Source organism: Chlorocebus sabaeus, chromosome X, assembly GCF_047675955.1.
Source record: "Chlorocebus sabaeus isolate Y175 chromosome X, mChlSab1.0.hap1, whole genome shotgun sequence".
Classification (NCBI taxonomy): Eukaryota; Metazoa; Chordata; class Mammalia; order Primates; family Cercopithecidae; genus Chlorocebus; species Chlorocebus sabaeus.
Window position 1 is genome coordinate 52,163,729 of NC_132933.1, and position 22,210 is coordinate 52,185,938.

A 22,210-nucleotide genomic window follows, 5' to 3' on the forward strand; every position below is an offset into this window, starting at 1 on the left:
ACTTGGGAGGCTGAGGTGAGAGGACCACTTGAGTTCATGAGGTCGAGGCTACAATGAACTGTGATCACACCACTGCACTCCAGCCTGGGTGACAGAAGGAGATCCTGTTTCAAAAAAAAGACAGTAAGTATACTTCTCTACTCCCACTGCTTCGCTTGACTTGTCTAAGGAGGGAGGAAACAAGGAAGAAAAGTAGAAAGTAGTGTCTTTATTAAGAGTTTACTGATGATGATTTGGAGAGGATGGAAATTATAGCCTCTGGGTAGTTGTAGAATTTGTGCCCTTGGTGTTGAGTCCCAGGCATGAAACCCAGGTTCATGTACTGATGACATTCCAGTGTGGAGCGGGACCCAGGATAGTTCCCTACATCTAGCTTTGAGGAATAAGCCACCAGTACTGGAATGTTATTAACATTGAATTGCAAATTTCAACACTATAAAAATCAAAGGGTTGGGACTGTAAAAAGTGAGAAAATGCACCAGCCATTTAAATGTAAGGTAGTAAATATCCGTGTTACCCTAGAAACCAGAAGTATAAAGGTAGCTAGGTAGTTTGGTGACAGTTTCCAGGGTAATTCCTGCCACATACAACATAAGAGCTTTCCTGTTATGTTAACTTTTTCTCTGCATGCCCACTGGACCTTCACTCAATTCCACTATTTCCTCCCTCTCCCAAAAGACTCCCTCTCTGATTTCCCTGTTTTTGTTAGTGGCAGTGCCATTCTTCTAAATACTGTTGTCAGAAACCCTAGATGTTTATCAGTGAACTGAAGGGACCCCAAAGTAATGTGTATCTCCAAACTTAAGAGACACAGTTTAGAGAAAAATCAGACACATAATTTGGGAAATGATAAACTCTTCAACTGAAAAAATTAAAAAAGAAAAAAAAGGCTCACAGTGGATGAAACTAGCCAGTTGTGACTCTTCCCAGAAGCGACTTCTGGTAAATACAATTTGTAGATATATGCAAATAAGATTAAGATGCTTTCCAATATCTCACCTGGGAGCTACCAACCTAGAGTGTAATTCATGTAAGACAGCTGTTACCTTGGAAACTGTGACATGTAATGAGAACAGGAGGCAGGTAATATTGTAATGACAAAAGATTCTGATAACTAATTACAGATGGTGAAATAAAGAACATTGGAGAGTAAGTGTTTATGCACTACTATTCAAGTGACAGGAACACTGGTCTGGTACACATGTTATAAATAACCCAGTCAAAGACCTCCCTTAAAACCATTCGGCCGGCCAGGCACCGTGGCTCACGCCTATAATCCCAGCACTTTGGGAGGCGGAGATGGGTGGATTACATGAGGTCAGGAGTTAGAGGCCAGCTTGGCCAACATGGCAAAACCCCATCTCTACTAATAATACAAAAATTAGCCAGGCATGGTGGCACATGCCTGTAATCCCAGCTACTTGGGAGGCTGAGGCAGGAGACTCGCTTGAACCCAAACCCAGGAGGTGGAGGTTGCAGTGAGACTAGATTGCACCATTGCACTATAGCCTAGGCAACAAGAGTGAAACCAAAAAAAAAAAAAAAAAAACTTCAGCTCCATTTGTTCAAGTTACAAGTGACCATCTGATTACTAGTTTGGTTTCTCAGGTATATTAATAGCTGGTAGGTATGACCCTAAATAATAGAGAAGACAATTCCTGTCACTGGAAACTATATTTGTCACTGGCATTTATTTGACTTGTAAGCCAATATCTTATTATTATTATTATTATTATTATTATTTTGAGACAGAGTTTCACTCTTGTTGCCCAGGCTGGAGTGCAATGGCGCTATCTCGGCTCACCACAACCTCTGCCTCCTGGGTTCAACTGATTCTTCTGTCTCAGCCTCCCGAGTAGCTGGGATTACAGGCATGCACCACCAAGCCCAGCTAACTTTGTATTTTTGGTAGAGACAGGGTTTCACCATGTTGGTCAGGCTGGTCTTGAACTCCCAACTTCAGGTGATCCACCTGCCTTGGCCTCCCAAAGTGCTGGGATTATAGGCGTGAGCCACTGTGCCTGGGCCTTTTATTATTATTTTTTTTATTCAGATGGAGTCACTCTGTCACCCAGGCTGGAGTGCAGTGGTGTGATCTCGGCTCATTGTAACCTCCACTTCCGGGGTTCAAGCAATTCTCCCACCTCAGTCTCCCGAGTAGCTGGGATTACAGGTGTGTGCCATCACCCCCGGCTAATTTTTAAAAACATTTTTAGTAGAGAAGAGATTTCACCATGTTGGCCAAGCTGGTGTGGAACTACTGACCTTGAGTGATCCACCCTCCTCAGCCTCCCAAAGTGTAAGGATTACAGGCGTGAGCCACTGTACCTGGCCCATATCTCTATTTTCGTAGAACAGATTCCTAGAGGGAGAATTTTGGGGGCAAATGCTATGAAATTTTTTAAGACTCATGATTCTATTTGCTTTCTAGGAAGCATCAATTTACAATCCCACTGGCAGTGTATGAAGGTTTCTGCCTCACTGCTCATGGTCTACTTTGAGAAATATGTGTTCCTTTTTTTTTTTTTGCGACAGAGTGTCGCTGTCTGTCACCCAGGCTAGAGTGCACTAGCACTGTCACGGCTCACTGTAGCCTTGACCTCCTGGGCTCAAGCAATCCTCCCACCTCAGTCTCCTGCTAGCTGGGACCACATGCGTACACCACCATGCCTGGCTAATTTTTTAACTTTTTGTAGAGTTGTGGTCTCTTGATATTGCCTGAGCTGGTCTCAAACTCCTGGGCTCAAGTGATCCTCTTGCCTCGGCCTCCCAAAGTGCTGGGATTACAGGCGTGAGCCCTTGTGCCTGGCACAGTTCTTTGTAAATCTTCATTAACTTCACAGGTAAAATAGTATTATCTAGTTTGTATACTTTTCATGTTCTGTGATTACTAGCGAGTTAGAACAAAACACCCTACTGAGCAATCAGATTTCTTTTCCTGGAAATTCTCTCTCCATGCCTTTGTCAAAGTCTTTATTGAGGACATCGTGTTCTTCTTGTAAGTTTATGTAAGCTTTTTATCAAGAAAGATAATGACTCTTTGCTATACTTGTATATATTTTTCTGCTTTTTTTATGATTTCATTTTGTTAATTATATTTTTGTCATGTCAAGTTCTTAAGGTTAAGTAGTAAAATCTACCTACTTAGTGTTTTTTTTTTCTGCTGCTTTTAAGTTTATGATGTCCTCTCCCATCCACAGTTCAGATGCATAATCATCTGCGTCTTATTCTAGGGCTTTTAGGGTTTGATTTGATGGTTGCCCAGGCTGGAGCGCAGTGGTGCCATCTCGGCTCACTGCAACCTCTGCCTCCTAGGTTTAAGCGATTCTCGTGCCTCAACCTCCTGAGTAGCTGGGATTACAGGCACGTGCCACCACTCCTGGCTGGTCTTGAACTCCTGACCTCAGATGATCTGCCTGCCTCGGCCTCCCAGAGTGCTGGGATTACAGGCGTGAGCCATTGCACCTGGCCTATGGTTTGATTTTTTTGATCTCCAACTAATCCATCTGAAATTTCAGTTGGTGTGTGGTAGTCGGAGCTCAGATTTTAATGGACATCACCTGGTATGCTTGTTACAAACCTAGATATTCCTGAGCCCTATAACTGCCCCAGGGGTTCTTCCTGCCCACTGCACAAACAAAATAGACCATGGCATTGCAGTAGAGAAAGAGTTTAATTGACACAAGGCCGGCCAAACCATCTCCTCAAAGTATCAAAGTATCAAAGGTTAGGGGTTTTTCGAAGGTAGTTTAGGGGAAGGGACAGGGGTGGCTAAGCAATGGGTGCTGATTGCTTGGGTTGAAAACGAAATCATAGGGATTGGAAGCTCGCCTCTTGCACTGAGTCACTTCTGGGTGGGACCACAGGAGTGGTTGGTGGGTACAGGTGGAGCCATGGGTGTCAGACACCCAAAAGACCTGGAGACATCTCAAAAGGCCAATCTTAGGTTCTACAATAGTCATGTTACCTGCAGGAGTAATTGGAATAGTTGCATATTTTGTGACCTCTGGAATAGTGGCTGGCAATCATTTAACTATGCCTACATCTTAGTAGAATGCAGGCCCCTCTCATCCTCCTAATCTGGTTGGTGCCCTTTCATTAGTTTTACAAGGGTGGTTTAGTTTTTGGGAAAGGCTGTTATTTAAACTATAAACTAACTTTCTCCCAAAGTTAGCATGGCCCATGCCCATGAACGGCCAAGGACAGCTTGGAAGTTAAAGGCAAGATGGAGTCAACAATGTCAGATTTCTCTTAATGTCATCATTTTGCAAAGGCAGCTTCAGTGACCTGGAAGCTGAGGGAGATTGCTGCATACATTCAGATGGGAGGTCATAAGGTTCTGTGCTAAGGCAAGCTATACTGCATACTGCAAATGTTTCTCAAAATATGGTCAGGGGCACATCTGCAACATAATCCGCTTGGATGATTGTAACACATATGGATTCTGAGCCCCACTCCACACTTACTGAATTGTCCCACCCCACACCTACTGTGGTTCCGACCCAGGAGCAGACTCAGTCCAAGAGGACCATTTTCCATACCCCTATGATTGCATCCCCAACCAAAGGGGAAGAGGAGGTGATGAAAGGTATAGAGCTGTCTATACATATAACTATAACTGCCTACCAAACTATCTTTGAAAAATTCTAGCCTCCAAATTTTCAGGGAGATTGATGTGAGTAATAACTCCATCTCCCACATGTTGTGGCTGAGCTCTCATCAATTAAACTTTTTTTTTTTTTTAAATTTGAAATGGAGTTTTGCTCTGTCACCCAGACTGGAGTACAGTGGCGTGATCTTGGCTCACTGCAACCTCTGCTTGCTGGATTCAAGTGATTCTCCTGCCTCAGCCTCCCAAGCAGCTGGGATTACAGGCACCTGCCACTATACCCACTTAATTTTTGTATTTTTAGTAGAGATGGGGTTTCCCCATGTTAGCCAGTTTAGTCTTGAACTCCTGACCTCAGGTGATCCACCCGCCTCGGCCTCCCAAAGTGCTGGGATTACAGGCGTGAGCCACCTCGCCCAGCCTCAGGAAGTTTTTGATCAAGGGGAACTTTAGAATGGCAGTGCTTGTCCAAGAGGGTGATGCTCCTGCTCGGTCAATTTTAATACATGTTATTTCTGAGAGCGAATGCTGTAACCTCTCAGCTATCTTTTCCTTGCACCAAAATGAGAATGTTTGACAAATTCCTAGGGATTTCACTTTGCTGTGATTTGGTTGGCTAATAACAAAATTAAGTAAAAGGTTATCTTGGTTCCAGCTCTTATTTGAGTTAACAATATTCCTTATCATCTATGACATATCCACTTACTGACTTTCTGGTTGAAGGGTCTAACCTTTCCTATAATATGGGGTATTTATTTCCCCTCTTACAAATGCAATGATTTCACTTTTATAGAAGAACACGCTTTGCCAGATTAAATAAATATAAAGGGGTTAATGGCTAAATAATTACATTTTAGCTTCTTTAATCTCTTTTCTCTCTCTACCCATCAGGGTTTTGCCTCCTTGAATGACAGGCCTGCTTTAAATGAATTTGCCTGGATGCTCAAAATAGGTGGGGGTGAGGGAGGAAATGCCTTCTCTCTTTCAGCAGACAAGATGGAATTCAGTTTAATTAATCAAATATTAATATTTATTGAGCTCATATTGGACACCTGACTCTGTGCTAGGCACAACACAGAAGGCCAAAATGAGAAGTGATAAAGGAGCAGAAGGGCTTGGGAAGGCAAAGAAAGGGGAAGAGGAGGTGATAAAAGGTGTAGAGCTGTCTATCCATATAAGAGGGGATAATAGATGAGAAAGGGAAAATAGAGCCAAAGGTAAATTCTCTGGCCTGGTCTCACTTTGTAGCCCTGTATGGGCCTAGAAAGCTGAAGCAGTGGTTTGAGCTCAAATTTTGTTTATGAGCCATGAGAGCAGTTAGGATAGTAGCAATTTGAGTCAAACATTTACATCCTCAAGGGTTTAGGATGGAAGTGAAATCTCTCTTTAAAAAACAAGAAATATATACGTGCGCGGGCATGTGTGTGTGTTGTGGGGGCCACAGCCATTGGCCCCCTGAAGGTTCACCAAAATATCACTGATACGAGGTTGATTCATAGGAGAAAAGGCATACAAATTCATTTAACATGTACACATGGGAGCCTTCATCATGGAGACTCAACTTCCCAATAATTAACAGAAGCTTATATATCATCTTGAAATTACAGAAAGAGGCTGGGCGGTTGCTCATGCCTGTAATCCCAGCACTTTGGGAGGCCGAGGCGGGCAGATCACGAGGTCAAGAGATCGAGACCATCCTGGCCAACATGGTGAAACCCCATCTCTACTAAAAATACAAAAATTAGCTGGGTGTGGTGGTGCATGCCTGTAGTACAGCTAGTAGGGAGGCTGAGGCAGGAGAATTGCTTGAACCTGGGAGGCAGAGGTTGCAGTGGGCTGAGATCATGCCACTGCACTCCAGCCTGGGGGACAGAGCTAGACTCCGTCTCAAAAAAATAAAAAATAAAAAATAAAAAAGTAAGAAATTACAGAAAGAATGTGGATGGACTCAGAGTATATACAAAAACAGGTTTTAGTAGCAAGATAGGTTATGGAAGAAAGGAAGAGACTTGGTTTGTGAAGGTGGCCTTGTTATGTAGAGGAAGCCTCCTTCAGAAAGAATAGGTGGTAAATGCTTCTTTCCAAACTTTTAAAGATGTCAGACTCAATCTCTCCTGGATCCAGGTAAGGCATAGAAATGGGAAACTTGGCTGCATTCAAGGAGGTTCTCTACAGACGCAAATTTCCCCCATCTCAGTCCTCTGGTCCTGAGGCAGCCATTTCAAAAATATGGCAAATACATTTATTTTGGGGTAAAATATTTTGATTTCCTTCAGAATGTATGAACACACAGTGTATCAACTTATTTTGAATGATAATAGCTAACTTTTTTGTGTACTTACTGTATTCTAAGCACTTTGTGTGTATTAACTAATTTAATTGTTGTCACAACCCTATGAGATAGGTACAATTATTTGGACATTTTTTTCAGATGATGAAACTGAGGCACTGAGCAATTAAATAACTTGCTCAAGTGGACACAGCTTATAAGTGGCAGAGCTGCTGGGGACAGTGGCTTATGCCTGTAATCCTAGCACTTTGGGAGGCTGAGGCAGGCGGATCACCTGAGGTCAGGAGATCGAGACCAGCCTGACCAACATGGTGAAACCCCGTTTCTACTAAAAATACAAAAATTAGCTGGGCTTGGTGGTACACTCCTGTAATCCCAGCTACTTGGGAGGCTGAGGCAGGAGAATCGCTTGAACCCGGGAGATGGAGGTTGCGGTGAGCCGATATCGCACCATTGCACTCTAGCCTTGGCAACAAGAGCAAAGCTCCATCTCAAAAAAAACAGAAAAATAAAAAATAAGTGGCAGATCTGGGCTTTTAATTCTATTCTGACTGACTCAATGTTTGCTACTATTTGAAGTATTGGGCCTTGTTTAATTTACTACTGTACTCACTAAGGCTAACGCATTGCCTTACACATAATAGGCATGTTATGCTTCGAATAAATATTAATAAATGAAATGTTGACTACAAAGTGTTTTCCACTTAAGCACAATTATTATTAAGCATAAAGTATCATTAAATGTACGTTCACTTTTTTTTTTTTTTGAAACGGAGTTTCACTCTTTTTGCCCAGGCTGGAGTGCAGTGGTGTGATCGCTCACTGCAACCTCCACCTCCTGGGTTCAAGTGACTCTCCTGTCTCAGCCTCCCAAGTAGCTGGGATTACAGGTGTGCGCCACCATGCCCAGCTAATTTTTGTATTTTTAGTAGAGACGGGGTTTCACCATGTTCGTCAGGCTGGTCTCGAACTCCTGACCTCAGCTGATCCTTCCTCCTCAGCCTCCCAAAGTGCTGGGATTACAGGTGTGAGCCACTATGCCCAGCCTGGTAGGTCCACTTTGCTGTAAATTTTACTCTGTTAAAGCAACAATATTTTACAGCACACAGATGTGTGTATACCTCAAGTTTTCTTACTTATGTGGCTGGGCTACTGAATGTAGTCCAGGAGGTAGTGAATCAACCAAAAAGAGACATCTGTCTTCTTTTTGAGTTCTGTAGTTGAAGAAAAAAATTATTTCTGAGGGCTTAGGATTTAATAGTCTTGAGTGGGATCCAGTGAAGAAACTATAAAGTATTTTTCTGATGCAGTGTAAAATAGAGAATGAATGCCTGAAAAACCCCACGGCTCAGAATAGGTCTGACTTTTACCAAAGGATGCCATTTCAGGAAACCACCCTGCTCCTCATTTCCCAGTCTTCCAACCTATTATGGATCTGATGTCTGCAACTCTACCAGAAAACTATTCCTTGAGTTGAAAGACTTAAACTGCAAGCACCCCTGGGATGGGTAACGCAGTTAACAGTGTAGTCTGAGTTTCTTCGTGAGTCTCTTATGTAGATCCACCAATGGGACGGTGAGAAAAGAGCAGGTGGTGGGCGGGGCCGCGGGGAGGGGAGGAGAGGAGAACTTAGAGAAGGAAGGCGGCGGGTATCAGGGCTATGAGTGCTTTTAAGGAAGGTCTCCATGGAAGGTTCCCCCAGCAAAGTAGGGAGGGGCACTCCCCGAGAGGAGTCGAGGTGCCGGGGCCTGCTGCCTCGCCGACGCTGGGAGGAGCCCCGCGTCCCGCCGCGCTTGCCAAGGGTTGGCTGCGCTTGCGGCGGGAGTAGAGGCGCGTTGCGCACCAGGAAGTGACTGTTTCCCCGCCGCAGCAAACCAGGCCATCCGCTGCCCTTTTAGTTTGCCGCCTTGGGTTTGTAAGAGGATTTATTGGTTACGAAGAAAGGTAAGGTGGATAAATAGCCCGGAAAACCTGATTTAACCCTTGCGTTACAGAAAACTCCCTACTATGCCAAACTGTCCGCGGGGCGGGTAATGGAGGCGGCAGGCGGGGCTGGGGACGGGACCCGACGGTGCTGCGCAAGGTCGTGTCCAGCCTAGCGTGGGCCTGTGCCCTAACTCCTCCCACTCCCTTACTTTCCGTCCTTCCGGGGCCCTGCAGTCCGGCCAAATTTAGTGGTATCCTTTCCTAGCGTCTCCTCTTTGTTAACCCTTCCTACAGACACAGTGGGCAGAACTTGCCTAAAGAAGAAAGGAATGGAAGGGCTAGTGGAGTCTTGTTGGGGAGAGAAGGACCTAACTGCCTGTGGACTGCAGTCGGGTTACAGCAGAGAACCCATTTGCTCGTTTGGTTTAGCAAGGAATAGTGTTTGGGGCCGGTCCAACTGAAGGAAGGGTGAGCAGAGAGTGTGCAAGCAGGACCCTTGTCGGTGGGTGAACATTTTGCTCCAAAAGGGATCCTTGGCCCTGCGCGGGTCAGACCTACCACATAGTCTCTTTGATTTGAACCTCTCTGAGCACAGGTGAGTTAGCCTGCCTTCCTATCTGGGCTACTCTGGACTCCATGGCTCTTCCTGATCAATTCCTGAGGCAGGTATAGAACAGTCGAGCACAACCGCTCACACACCTTTTTTTTTCTTTTGCTAAGGAAAAAATGCCCAAGCATTTATTTATTGTTTTTATTTTTTATTTTTTTTGAGACGGAGTCTAGCTCTGTCGCCCAGGCTGGAGTGCAGTGGCGCGATCTCAGCTCACTGCAACCTCCGCCTCCCAGGTTCAAATGATTCTCCTGCCTCAGCCTCCGGAGTTGCTGGGATTACGGCGCCCGCCACCACGCCCAGCTAATTTTTGTATTTTTAGTAGAGACTGGGTTTCACTGTGTTGGTCAGGCTGGTCTCGAACTCCTGACCTCGTGATCCACTGCCTCGGCCTCCCAAAATGCTGGGATTACAAGCCTGAGCCACTGCACCTGGCCCCCAAGCGTTTATTTATTGTATTTTTTATTTTTTTGAGATGGAGTTTCACTCTTGTTGCCCAGGCTGGAGTGCAATGGTGGGATCTCGCCTCACTGCAACCTCTGCCTCCCAGGTTCAAGCAATTCTCCTGCCTCAGCCTCCCGAGTAGCTGGGATTACAGGCATGCGCCACCACACCTGGCTAATTTTGTATTTTTAGTAGAGACAGGGTTTCTCCACGTTGGTCAGTCTGGTCTCGAACTCCTGAGCTCAGGTGATCCGTCCTCCTCGGCCTCCCAAAGTGCTGGGACTACAAGCGTGAGCTACCGCACCCGGCCCCAAGCATTTATTTAAAACAGGACAAGATATAAAAAGGAAATAGTGTCTTCTGTGAACAAATGCCTCGCCTGACATTAAGAAACAAAGAAACAGAACTCACCTTTACTGGTATGAGTGTGCTGCCTTGAAAAAGAAATTTCACCACAGAAGTTACTAAATATGACAGGCTTTTACCTAGAATGATGGCTAGTTGGCACCTTGAAATAATAAGGTCCTGTTTTAGACCATACTTGATAATTTGGAATATACCTAGATGGACAAGGACCCTCCTGCTGGGGTATAGAGCAAATGAACTACAGTCATGGCGGAGTCACCAGTCAGAGGACCCACACATTCACAAAAAAGTCTAAATGTCGTTGGGGTGGGAATAACTGTCTTCAAATTCCTCAGCTCCCTTGTCCCTTCTCTGCAAATCCTCAAATGGGCCTGCAGTTTCCTTCCTCCTGACTTTCCTGCTGACTGGAGGGACAGGACCCCTCTCCTGGATCAGCTCTACTCCCTTCCCTTGTAGTCTGGTCTTCAAGGACCCTGGCCTCCTCAGACCCACCAAGTCATTCTTTATGTCTCTTGCCTCTTCATTCATTTCCTTTGTCTGGCTTTTGCCATTCTCCATTTCAAACATGTACATTCTCTTATAGGCCACACACTTTTTTTTTTTTTGAGGAGGAGTCTCTGTTGCTCAGGCTGGAGTGCAGTGGCATGATCTTGGTTCACTTTAACCTCTGCCTCCCAGGTTCAAGCAATTCTCCTGCCTCAGCCATCTGAGTAGCTCGGATTACAGGTATGTGCCACCACACTCGGCTAATTTTGTATATTTTTGGTGGAGACGAGGTTTCACCATGTTGGCCAGGCTGGTCTCAAACTCTTAATCTCAAGTGATCTGCCCGTCTCGGCCTCCCAAAGTGCTGGGATTACAGGCGTGAGCCACCCTGGCTTTTTTTTTTAGACAAGGTCTCCCTCCCAGGCTGGAATGCAGTGGCACAGTCATAGCTCACTGCAGCTTTAAACTGCTGGACTTAAGTGATCCTTCTGCCTCAGCCTCCTAAGTAGCTAGGACCACAGGTGTGTGCCACCACACCTGGCTAATTTTTAAATTTTTCTGTAGAGACCGGATCTCGCTGTGTTGCCCAGACTGATCTCAAACTCCTGGCCTTAAGCAATCCTCCTGCCTTGGTCTCCCAAAGTACTGGGAGTTCTGGTTGTAAGCCACTGCGCCCGGCTGCCACACACTTTTGATTGTATTAACAGGTAGTCCAGCATAGGCCATAACCTCACTACACTCCAGCAGGCACTCATGTAGAGGGTCAGAAAACTTATGTGTATGTGTGTGTGGTGTTTTTTAAATTTCCCACATAACTGTACTCATCCTCACAGCACTTGCATGCATTATTACATCTTGTCAGTTTTGCAGGTTGGAGATGTTGAGGCAGGAAGAAACCAAGTGGTATGCTTTGAATCAGCCTAAGGAAGGACAGTGACACATGTTGAGCACTGGCTGTCTTAAGCACAGTCCTGAACATGTCATATATATGAACGCTTTTAATTCTCACCAAAACCATAAAGATAGGTGTTCTTAGTCCTATTTGTATAGATAGTGACACTGAGATTCATAGTGCTTAAGTAGTAATATCTTGCGTAAAACCACGTAGCCAGTGAGAAGTGGAGCTGGGATTGGAACGTGGCTCCAGCTGAATGCGGTGGCTCATGCCTGTAATGCCAGCACTTTGGGAGGCCGAGGCAGATGGATCACTTGAGGTCAGGAGTTTGAGACCAGGGTGGTCAACATGATGAAATCCTGTCTGTACTAAATACAAAAATTAGCTGGGTGCAGTGGGGGGTGCCTATAATCCCAGCTGCTTGGGAGGCTGAGGCAGGAGAATGGCTTGACACAGGAAGTGGAGGTTGCAGTGAGCCAAGAATGTGCCACTGCACTCCAGCCTGGGCGACAAAGTAAGACTCTTCCTTTTTTTTTTTTTTTTTTGAAACAAAGAACATGGCTCCAAAGCCCGTTTTCTTAACTGTACTGTCTTGTTGCCTCTTGATGGGGGGGTGTTGAGTGGAGGGTGCTATCATTAACACCTGAACTCTGGGCCAGCTTAAATATATTCTGTAAAAAGTTTGAAATCTCCCCAAATGTCACATGCTATGACAGTCACTTTCTTTAGTACTTTGTAATCATACAAAATGGTGTATGGGCTAAATATTGCAGCACCTATGTCATCATCCTCTAGGTTACTTACTGATCATGGAATGTTAATTTAGCAATAATTTGTGTGTGTGTGTGTGTGTATGCATGTATGTATAAATATAAAATTCTGAATTAGGCTATGACTTAACATTGGGATGAAATCCAAGGTAGAGCTTAAGGGCAAAATACAAATTTCACAGCAGGTTAATAGGATGTCAGGCTAAGTCCATTCAAGTGTCCTAAGTACTTAAAATAGGTGTTTATGGCTGGGCATGGTGGCTCACGCCTATAATTCCAGTACTTTGGGAGGCCGAGACAGGAGGATTGGTTGAGTCCAGGAGTTTGAGACCAGCCTGGAAAACATAGCGAGACCCCATCTCATTTTTTTTTTTAAGATGGAGTCTCGCTCTGTCACCCAGTTTTGCTCTGTTGCAGTCTTGGCCCATTGCAATCTCTGCCTCCCAGGTTCAAGCAATTCTCTTGCCTCAGCCTCCTGAGTAGCTGGGATTACAGGTGCCTGCTACCACGCCTGGCTAATTTTAGTATTTTTAGTAGAGATGGGGTTTCGCCATGTTGGCTAGTCTGGTCTCGAACTCCTGACCTCAGGTGATCCGCCTACCTTGGCCTCCCAAAGTGCTGGGATTACAGGTGTGAGCCACCATGCCCGGCCAACCCCATCTCATTTTTAAAACAAACAAAAACCAGGTGCTTTCACAGCAATGCAGATATACCGTAGAGTCCTGTGCTGAAAAGGGAAGCCCCCTACTTGTGTTCTCAGTGTCACCCATGTTAACTCTCCCAGCTTTTGTCTCATAGTTACTCCCATTGTTCCTTCTCCCACTCCCCTCTTTCAGTGTTGCCACCTCTACTCAGTTAAATACTGTCTTTAAAGACATCATGACAGTTACTATTAATGCTTACTGAAGAGATTTTGCCAGGTGTTGGACTCTGCTCAGAGTTTCACAAACATACCTATCTGATCTTCTGCTAAGTACTTTTTTTTTTTCCCGAGACAGGGTCTTGCTTTGTCGCCCAGGCTGGAGCATGCATGATCATGGCTGCCTGGGCACAAGTGGTCCTACCACCTCAGCCTCCCGAGTAGCTGGGACTACAGGCGCATGCCACCATGCCTGGCTAATATTTTAATTTTTGTAGAGATGGGGTCTCCCTGTGTTGTCCAGGCTGGTCTCAAACTCCTGGGCTCAAGTAGTCCTCTTGTCTTGGCCTCCCAAAGTGCTGGGATTATAGGCGTGAGCAACACTGTACCTGGCCTAAGTACTTTTTTTTTTTTTTTTGAGATGGAGTTTCACTCTTGTTGCCCAGGCTGGAGTGCAGTGGCTTGATCTTGGCTCACTGCAACCTCTGCCTCCCGGGTTCAAGCGATTCTCCTGCCTCAGCCTCCTGAGTAGGTGGGATTACAGGCAGGCGCCACCACATCTGGCTAATTTTGAATATTTAGTAGAGACAGGGTTTCTCCATGTTGGTCAGGCTGGTCTCGAACTCCTGACCTCAGGTGATCCACCTGCCTTGGCCTCCCAAAGTGCTGGGATTATAGGTGTGAGCCACTGTGCCCAGCAGCCTAGGTACTTTTTATTAATTATCTTCTTGTAACTCCTACAACCACTATATAAGGTAGATACCATTGTCTCCATTTTACAAGTGAAAAAAAGGAATGTCAGAGAGAATGATTAACTTGGCAACCGCCACCTAGGTAGTGAGTGGTGGGGCCAGTGGACCACCCAGGACAGGTCTCGCTGTCTGACTCTAGGATCTGCACTCCTAAAATGTCAAAGCCTTCATTTGTGCCCACTGCCTGCCACTTCCCATTGCCTTCTTTCCCTTCTTTCTTTTGTCCCAGACATAATGGATGTGATACTGCCTTCCTCAGAGGTATCTGCCTTGGCCTCCAGGCCTCCAGGCCTCCAGGCTCTCTTGACTCTCATTCTGACACCAGCATCTCTTCTTGCTCTCCAAATATTACCTTTCTCCCAGATATAGTCATTGGCCTTTTGCTCTTGCCTTTACACAAAGCACTTTTTAAAAAAAAATTTATTTTGGTTTATTTATTTATTTATTTATTTATTTATTTATTTTTTTGAGACTGAGTCTCTCTATATTGCCTAGGCTGGAGTGCAGTGGTATGATCTCAGCTCACTGCAACCTCCGCCTCCTGGGTTGAAGTGATTCTTGTGCCTCAGCCTCCCGAGTAGCTGGGACTACAGGTACACGCCACCATGCCCAGCTAATTTTTGTATTTTTGGTGGAGACGGGGTTTCACCGTATTGGCCAGGCTGGCCTCAAACTCCTGACCTCGTGATCCACCTGCCTTGGCCTCCCAAAGTGTTGGGATTACAGGCATGAGCCACTGCACCCAGTCCTAATTTTTGTATTTTTAGTGGAGATGGAGTTTTACCATGTTGGCTAGGCTGGTCTGGAACTCCTGACCTTGTGATCTGCCCGTCCTGGCCTCCCAAAGTGTTGGGATTATAGGCATGAGCCACTGTGTTTGGCCTCAAAGCCCTTTTTCATCTTACAGCTTGTATTATAGACACTCAATGAAATCTGTAGCCTTGCCATCTCTCTCGATCTCTCTACTTGTCCTACTGCTTCTCTACTTACTTGTTAGACATTTCCATTTGGATATTTCCCTACCATTCTAAACACAATATGTCTCAAACGTGAATTTCCTTTTTTTTTGGTTTTTGTTTTTGTTTTTGAGATGGAGTCTCGCTCTGTCACCCAGGCTGGAGTGCAGTGGCACGATCTTGGCTCACTGGAACCTCTGCCTCCTAGGTTCAAGCGACTCTCCTGCCTCAGCCTCCTGAGTAGATGGGACAATAGGTGCCTGCTTCCATGCCCGGCTAATTATTGTATTTTTAGTAGAGACAGGGTTTCACCATATTGGCCAGGCTGGTCTCGAACTCCTGACTTTGTGATGTGCCCGTCTCGGCCTCCCAAAGTGTTGGGATTACAGGCGTGAGCTACTGCACCCGGCCGAACTTGCTTTTTATTAGCCTCCTTATTTCATCTTTAATTCTCTACACAAGGCCTCCATCATCTCACTATTACCTTCACAATAAAGTCGATGTTTTATTCAGGCATGAACATTCTTTCAAATCTCACTTTGACTTAACTTTTCAGCCTGTTGCCTCTATTCCTTAAAATGAACTACTATTTTAGTCAGACTGGTCTCCCTGCTGTCCTTCAAACATGTAATTCATCTCTCTGCCATCCTATAAGACTCAGTTTCTGGCTGGACGTGGCAGCTCACACCTGCAATCCCAGCACTTTAGGAGGCCTAGGTGGGAGGATCACTTAAGCCCAGGAGTTTGAGGCCAGTCTGGGCAACATAGCAAGACCTTGTCTCTACTATGTTTGTTTGTTTGTTGTTTGTTTGTTATTTATTTGAGGCGGAGTTTCACTCTGACGCCCAGGCTGGAGTGCAGTGGCATGATTTTGGCTCACTGCAACCTCTGCCTCCCGGGTTCAAGTGATTCTCCTGTCTCAGCCTCCTGAGTACCTGGGACTACAGGTGTGTGCCACCATTCCCGGCTAATGTTTGTATTTTTAGTAGAGGCGGGGTTTTACCATGTTGGCCAGGCTGGTCTCGAACTCCTGAACTAGTGATCTGCCCGCCCTGGCCTCCCAAAGTGTTGGGATTACAGGAGTGAGCCACTGTGCCCAGCCTTATTTATTTATTTTTTTGAGACAGAGTTTCTGCTTTTGTTGCCCAGGCTGGAGTGCAATGGTGCAATCTTGGCTCACTGCATCCTCTGCCTCCCAGGTTCAGGCAGTTCTTCTGCCTCAGCCTCCCAAGTAGCTAGGATCACAGGCATGCACCACCACACCCAGCTAATTTTGTATTTTTAGTGGAGACAGGGTTTTGCCATGTTAGCCAGGCTCGTCTTGAACTTCTGACCTCAGGTGATCCACCTGCCTTGGCCGCCCTAACTGCTGGGATTACAGGCATGAGCCACTGCTCCTGGCTGTCTCTACTATAAATTAAAAGAATGGTGTGGTAGTGCACACCTGTAGTCTCAGCTACTTGCGTGGCTCAGGTGGAAGGATTGCTTAGGCCTAGAAAGTCAAGGCTGCAGTGAGCCATGATCATGCCACTGCACCCCAGCCTGGGCGACAGAATGAGACTGTCTTAACAAAAAAAAAAAAAAAAAAAAGACTCAGCACCATGCCTCCCTGCTTTGGGAAGCCTTTTCTGAGCACTCATCAGGAACCAAGCATACTGTGTTATTTCCTAATGTCTTTTCCTGTGTCAGCATTTAATCTCCTTAATTAGATTGTAACCTTTGTAACCCCTCTGGTGTCTAGTGTGGCATGATGTCTTGCACATAGTAAGCACTTACTAAATATTAGCTGCTTGATTGGCTGTTGGTTAGGAAGTTGGAATAGGGAAAGAGATTTGTCATAGAAATATATCCAGAGATTTGAACTCTTTCCTGGAGGACAGAGACTATATTTTTCCCATCTCTTTATTTTGGGAACCAAAACATACCTTGCATGCAGTAATTCAGTTCTGCTCAACAGGCTTGCTTTTACTGTCTATTGTGTGCCAGCATTCTGCTAGGCGCTTGAGATCCATAAGGGTTTATAAATGGATGAATGGGTTTGGTAGTTGTGGTTCCATTTCCCAACCTCTGTATGTGTACCTTTCATGCAGGTGGATTTCAGTGTGTTCTTTGGATGGCAGGCCTTAAGAGAAGAGTCCCAATGCACAGCCTCAGATACTTCATCTCCATGGTGGGTCTCTTCTCCAAATCAGGACTGCTTCCCTGGTATGCCAGAAATCCACCAGGATGGTCACAGCTCTTTCTGGGCACAGTATGTAAGGGAGATTTCACCCATGTGATAGCCACGAAGTGTCAGAAAGGACAAAAAAGTCAGAAGAAACCAAGTCATCTTGGACCACTAGATGGTTCCTGGCAGGAAAGGTAAAGGCCAGGCTGATGTCCTCTCTCCTTAGCAAGTCTCAATCTGTGCATCTACTGAAATTCTGTATTCCTAATGTAACTAATGTAGCATTACAAGAATTTGTGGGGCCACCTGAGGTAGGATACCCAGGGCAAATTTGAGGACGTCTGAAGAATATTGGTGGAAATGCTTTGGGGTTGCAGAAACCATTCTCTTTGTCTTTGAGTGTGTTTTTATCAGAAAGAAGATACTAATCTGGGACCTTGTCTTTAATAAGTCCAGGACAGGTTTGCTGAAAACCAGGAACCCAGAATGACATTAGATGGATTAGAGTTGAGTAGTCCCATTGCAGCCATATAAGCACAAATATACCTCATTTATGCAACAAATGTATTTTCTAAATCAAATTATATTTTAAAAGCATTAGGAAGATAAGCTATTTAAAGAAACCCAACAGAGAAGCCTTTTGTAATATGATTAATTACCTCCTGATAAATCTGGATTTTTCTTATATTAGGTTTGCTCCATCTGTTCTGCTTTGTTAAGTAGACAACATCAAAATGGGCTGTTCTCCCAGACTCCATCTCCCTAGAGAGCATGAGAGTTAGGTCTTCTGAAAGTACTTAGGAATAGTAGGTGCTCAGTACATATTTATATAATTAAAGAATTGCCTGAATTATTTTATTCCAGGCTGGCTGATGTTGTTACACCACTCTGGAGGTTGAGCTATGAAGAACAGCTCAAGGTAGGTGACCAGCCTAAGTCTTTACCCCTCCTTTCCAGGAGAATGGTGCCAGACTCGTAGGAGGCTTGACTGGGCAGTTATTTATTTATTTATTTTTAATTTTAAGTTTTTTTGAGATGGAGCCTCGCGCTGTCACCCAGGCTGGAGTTCAGTGGTGCAATCTCGGCTCACTACAACCTCCACTCCCCCAGGTTCAAGCAATTCTCCTGCCTCGGCCTTCTGAGTAGCTGAGATTACAAGCATGTGCCACCATGCCCAGCTAATTTCTGTATTTTTAGTAGAGATGGAGTTTCACCATGTTGGCCAGGCTGGTCTTGAATTCCTGACCTCAGGTGATCTGCCTGCCTCAGCCTCCCAAAGTGCTGGGATTATAGGCGTGAGCCACCGCGCCGGGCCTTGACTGGGCAGTTCTATGCAGAAGCCCAGGCAGCTCCTTAAACTCATTATGCTATTGACTCCAAAATTGGAACTTTAGGCCAATTATATCTTCCTCACTCTAGACCCATAGATCCAAATGTGTGTTTCCTCTCTTTCTTGCGTTTTTGTTATACTTATAGCTCTGTGTATGTGAGTAGTAGTGCTCTTGCTGTTTCACATGTAGCTGTGCTTTCCAACATGGTAGCCAGTAGCCATATGTGGCAATTTAAATTTGAATACAGTCAGTTCTACTGCTTAATTCTAAATAAGCTCTACTGCTTATTTAGAAAAGAGAAATTTATTCTAACTAATTGACATATTAGGGAAAATTTGAGAATAATGCAAATTTCATGTTTACTTAGAAGTAATTTTGTCCATAAGAAACGCTAGATGAAAGGAGACCATACTCAGCTGAACCGAGCTATTTAAGAACATATAAAATGAATGCATGCACATACCTCAAACATCTACCGGCTCCCTCAGTTCCCCCAGTGTGTTTGTTATAAGCCATACCCATCCACATCCGGTGTTAGAACTTTCCATCTGACTCACATAGCCCTCTTTTTATGACTTCGTGATAACTCCAAGTTGCAATTCTTTTTTTTTTTTTTTTTTTTTTTTGAGGTAGAGTCTGGCCCTGTTGCCCAGGCTGGAGTACAGTGGCGTGATCTCAGCTCACTGCAACCTCTGCCTCCCGGGTTCAAGTGATTCTCCTGCCTCAGCCTCCCCAGTAGCTGGGACTACAGGCACATGCCACCATGCCAGGCTAATTTTTATATTTTTAGTAGAGACAAGGTTTCACCATGTTGGTCAGGATGGTCTTGAACTCCCGACCTCAGGTGATCTGTCTGCCTCGGCCTCCCCAAGTGCTGGGATTACAGTCGTAAGTCACTGCGCCTGGCCCAAGCTGCAGTTCTTCTGATACCCACTTCCATAAGCAAACTTGGTCATTGTCAGGGTAAAGTGTTATCCTTATTGTAGTATTCATGTTTTTTTTTTTTTCTTTCTTTTTTTTTTTTTTTTTTTTTTTTTTTGAGATAGTGTCTCACTCTGTTGCCTGGCTGGAATGCAGAGGTGTGATTACAGCTCACTGCAACCTCTGCCTCCAGGGCTCAAGGGATCCTCTCACCTCAGCCTCCCTAGTAGCTGGGACTGTAGGCGTGTACCACCATACCTGGTTAATTTTTTGTATTTTTTGTAGAGACGGGGTTTTACCATGCTGCACAGGCTGGTCTCGAACTCCCGGATGCAAGCGATCCACCTGCTTCAGACTCCCAAAATGTTGGGATTATAGGCATGAGCCACCGTGCCTAGGTTACTATTCATATTTCTTTTCTTTTTTTTCTTTTTTTTGAGACGGAGTCTCGCTCTGTCACCCAGGCTGGAGTGCAGTGGCCAGATCTCAGCTCGCTGCAAGCTCCGCCTCCCAGGTTTATACCATTCTCCTGCCTCAGCCTCCCGAGTAGCCGAGTAGCCGGGACTACAGGCGCCCGCCACCGCGCCTGGCTAGTTTTTTGTATTTTTTAGTAGAGACGGGGTTTCACCATGTTAGCCAGGATGGTCTCGATCTCCTGACCTCGTGATCCGCCCGTCTCGCCCTCCCAAAGTGCAGGGATTATAGGCTTGAGCCACTGCGCCCGGCCGACTATTCATATTTCTTAACCACTTGCCATGTACAAAACAGTGTTGCTGTTTTTATTAGGTTCTTAATCTTTTCTGTGGGTGTTACTGATAAAGTTTTGGAATGTTGTATGCCTAATCCTGTTTTTCCCATGAGCCTTGAGATCTTTTTGTGAGTGATTTTGCATAGTGTGGTATAGGAACACTTATGTCATATTATAGCAGGGCTGACTCTTAAGTTAATTAAAATTAAGATTAAAAATTTAGGTCCAGGTAGAGTGGCTTGTGCCTGTAATCCCAGCACTTTGGAAGGCTGAGGCGGACAGATCACCAGGTCAGGAGATCTGAGACCATCCTGGCTAACACGGTGAAACCCGTCTCTACTAAAAATACAAGAAAAATTAGCCAGGCGTGGTGGCACACTCCTGTAATCCCAGATACTCAGGGGGCTGAGGCAGGAGAATCACTTGAACCCGGGAGGCAGAGGTTGCAGGTGAGCGGAGATCACACCACTGCACTCCAGCCTGGGCGACAGAGTGAGACTCCATCTCACAGTAAAAAAAAAAAAAAAAGAAAAGAAAATTTAGGCTGGGCATGGTGGCTCACCCCTGTAATCCTAGCACTTTGGGGGGCTGAGGCAGGCAGATCACTTAAGCCCAGGAGTTTGAGACCAGCCTGGGCAACATAACGAAACCCCATCTCTACTAAAAATACAAAAAATTAGTCAGGTATGGTGACGTGTGCCTGTAGTCTCAGCTACTTGGGAGGCTGAAGTGGGAGGATCACCTGAGCTTGGGAAATCAAGGCTGCAGTGAGCCAAGATCTCATTACTGCACTCCAGATTGGGTGATGGGAGTGAGATCCTCTCTCTAAAAAAAAAATTAAAAAAAATTTAGTTCTTCATTGCTACTGACCACATTTCAAGTGTTCAATAACCACATATGGCTAGTGGCTACTGTATATGTAGAACACAGTGCAAACAGAACATTTCCACTGTGGAAAGCTCTACTGGACAGAACTGACATATACCTTGAGTGTTCAGTCTGAAAGGGCAGATAAATTGATGAGCTTACACAAGAGCTCATTCTTGACCTTTCCTCATTATCTTTTTAGGTCTGTTTTTGTTCCTTCATTCTGGATTCCTCATCTGTTGAGACCATGAGTCAAGAATCTGTGGAACACTCTTCTTTTGTACTGTTTGTTTTCCATTCTTTGCAGTGAAGCCACAAAAGTATTTCATTTCTTTCTTTCTTTCTTTTTTTTTTTTGAGATGGAGTTTCGCTCTTGTTGGCCAGGCTGGAGCAGTGCAATGGTGCGATCTCGGCTCACCACAACCTCTGCCTCTCAGGTTCAAGCGAATCTCCTGCCTCAGCCTCCCAAGTAGCTGGGATTACAGGCATGTGCCACCATGCCCCTCTAATTTTTGTATTTTTAGTAGAGACGGGGTTTCTCTATGTTGGTCAGGCTGGTCTCGAACTCCTAACCTCAGGTGATCCGCCCGCCTCAGCCATCCAAAGTGCTAGGATTACAGGCGTGAGCCACCATGCCCAGCCAATATTTCGTTTCATTGCTTATATTCTTTTGCAGGTGAAATTTGAAGCTCAGAAGAAAATTTTACAAAGACTAGAGTCTTACATCCAAATGCTCAATGGAGTCAATGTGACAACGGCTGTACCCAAATCTGAGAGCCTCCCTTGTCTTCTCCATCCTATTATACCCTCTGTAAGCCCCCACCTCCCTATTCCTTATCTATTAAATCCCCTTAATGCTAATAACATCAGCTAATATTTACTGGGTACTTGCTGGGGACCAGGCCCTATGCTAAATGATTATCATGTATCACTGTCACATTTTACTGTTTATAATAACCTGGAGGGATAGATACTACCATTTTATAGATGAAGACCTTGAGGCCCAGAGAGATTGAGTAATTTGCCCAGGACACACATCTAGAAAGGGCCAGAGCTGAGATTCACACTGAGGTCTATCTGATAGAGAGCCCATTGTATCAACCACTCCACTATTACCTCCCTAGAAAGGTTCCAAACTTTGGAAACCTTTCTTCCTGCCACCCCCACGCAATTTGCCCATGTAACATTGGAAACCTTTCTAATGTGGCCTCAG

General features: G+C 45.1%; 1 protein-coding gene across 2 annotated transcripts in view; it reads left to right on the top strand.

Moving 5' to 3' along the window:
• The first annotated feature begins 8,515 nt into the window (after positions 1-8,515).
• TRMT2B (tRNA methyltransferase 2 homolog B) overlaps positions 8,516-22,210 on the top strand; it is a 38,741-nt gene continuing 25,046 nt past the window's right edge. The window contains exons 1-4 of one of the 2 annotated variants that reach the window (XM_007992262.3): positions 8,516-8,843; positions 17,054-17,324; positions 17,995-18,049; positions 21,674-21,808. In XM_007992262.3, coding sequence (XP_007990453.1) covers positions 17,077-17,324; positions 17,995-18,049; positions 21,674-21,808 — 438 coding nt within the window. In that variant the 5' untranslated portion in view covers positions 8,516-8,843; positions 17,054-17,076. The remainder of the gene's footprint in view (positions 8,844-17,053; positions 17,325-17,994; positions 18,050-21,673; positions 21,809-22,210) is intronic. The other variant, XM_037988942.2, reaches the window with a different exon arrangement.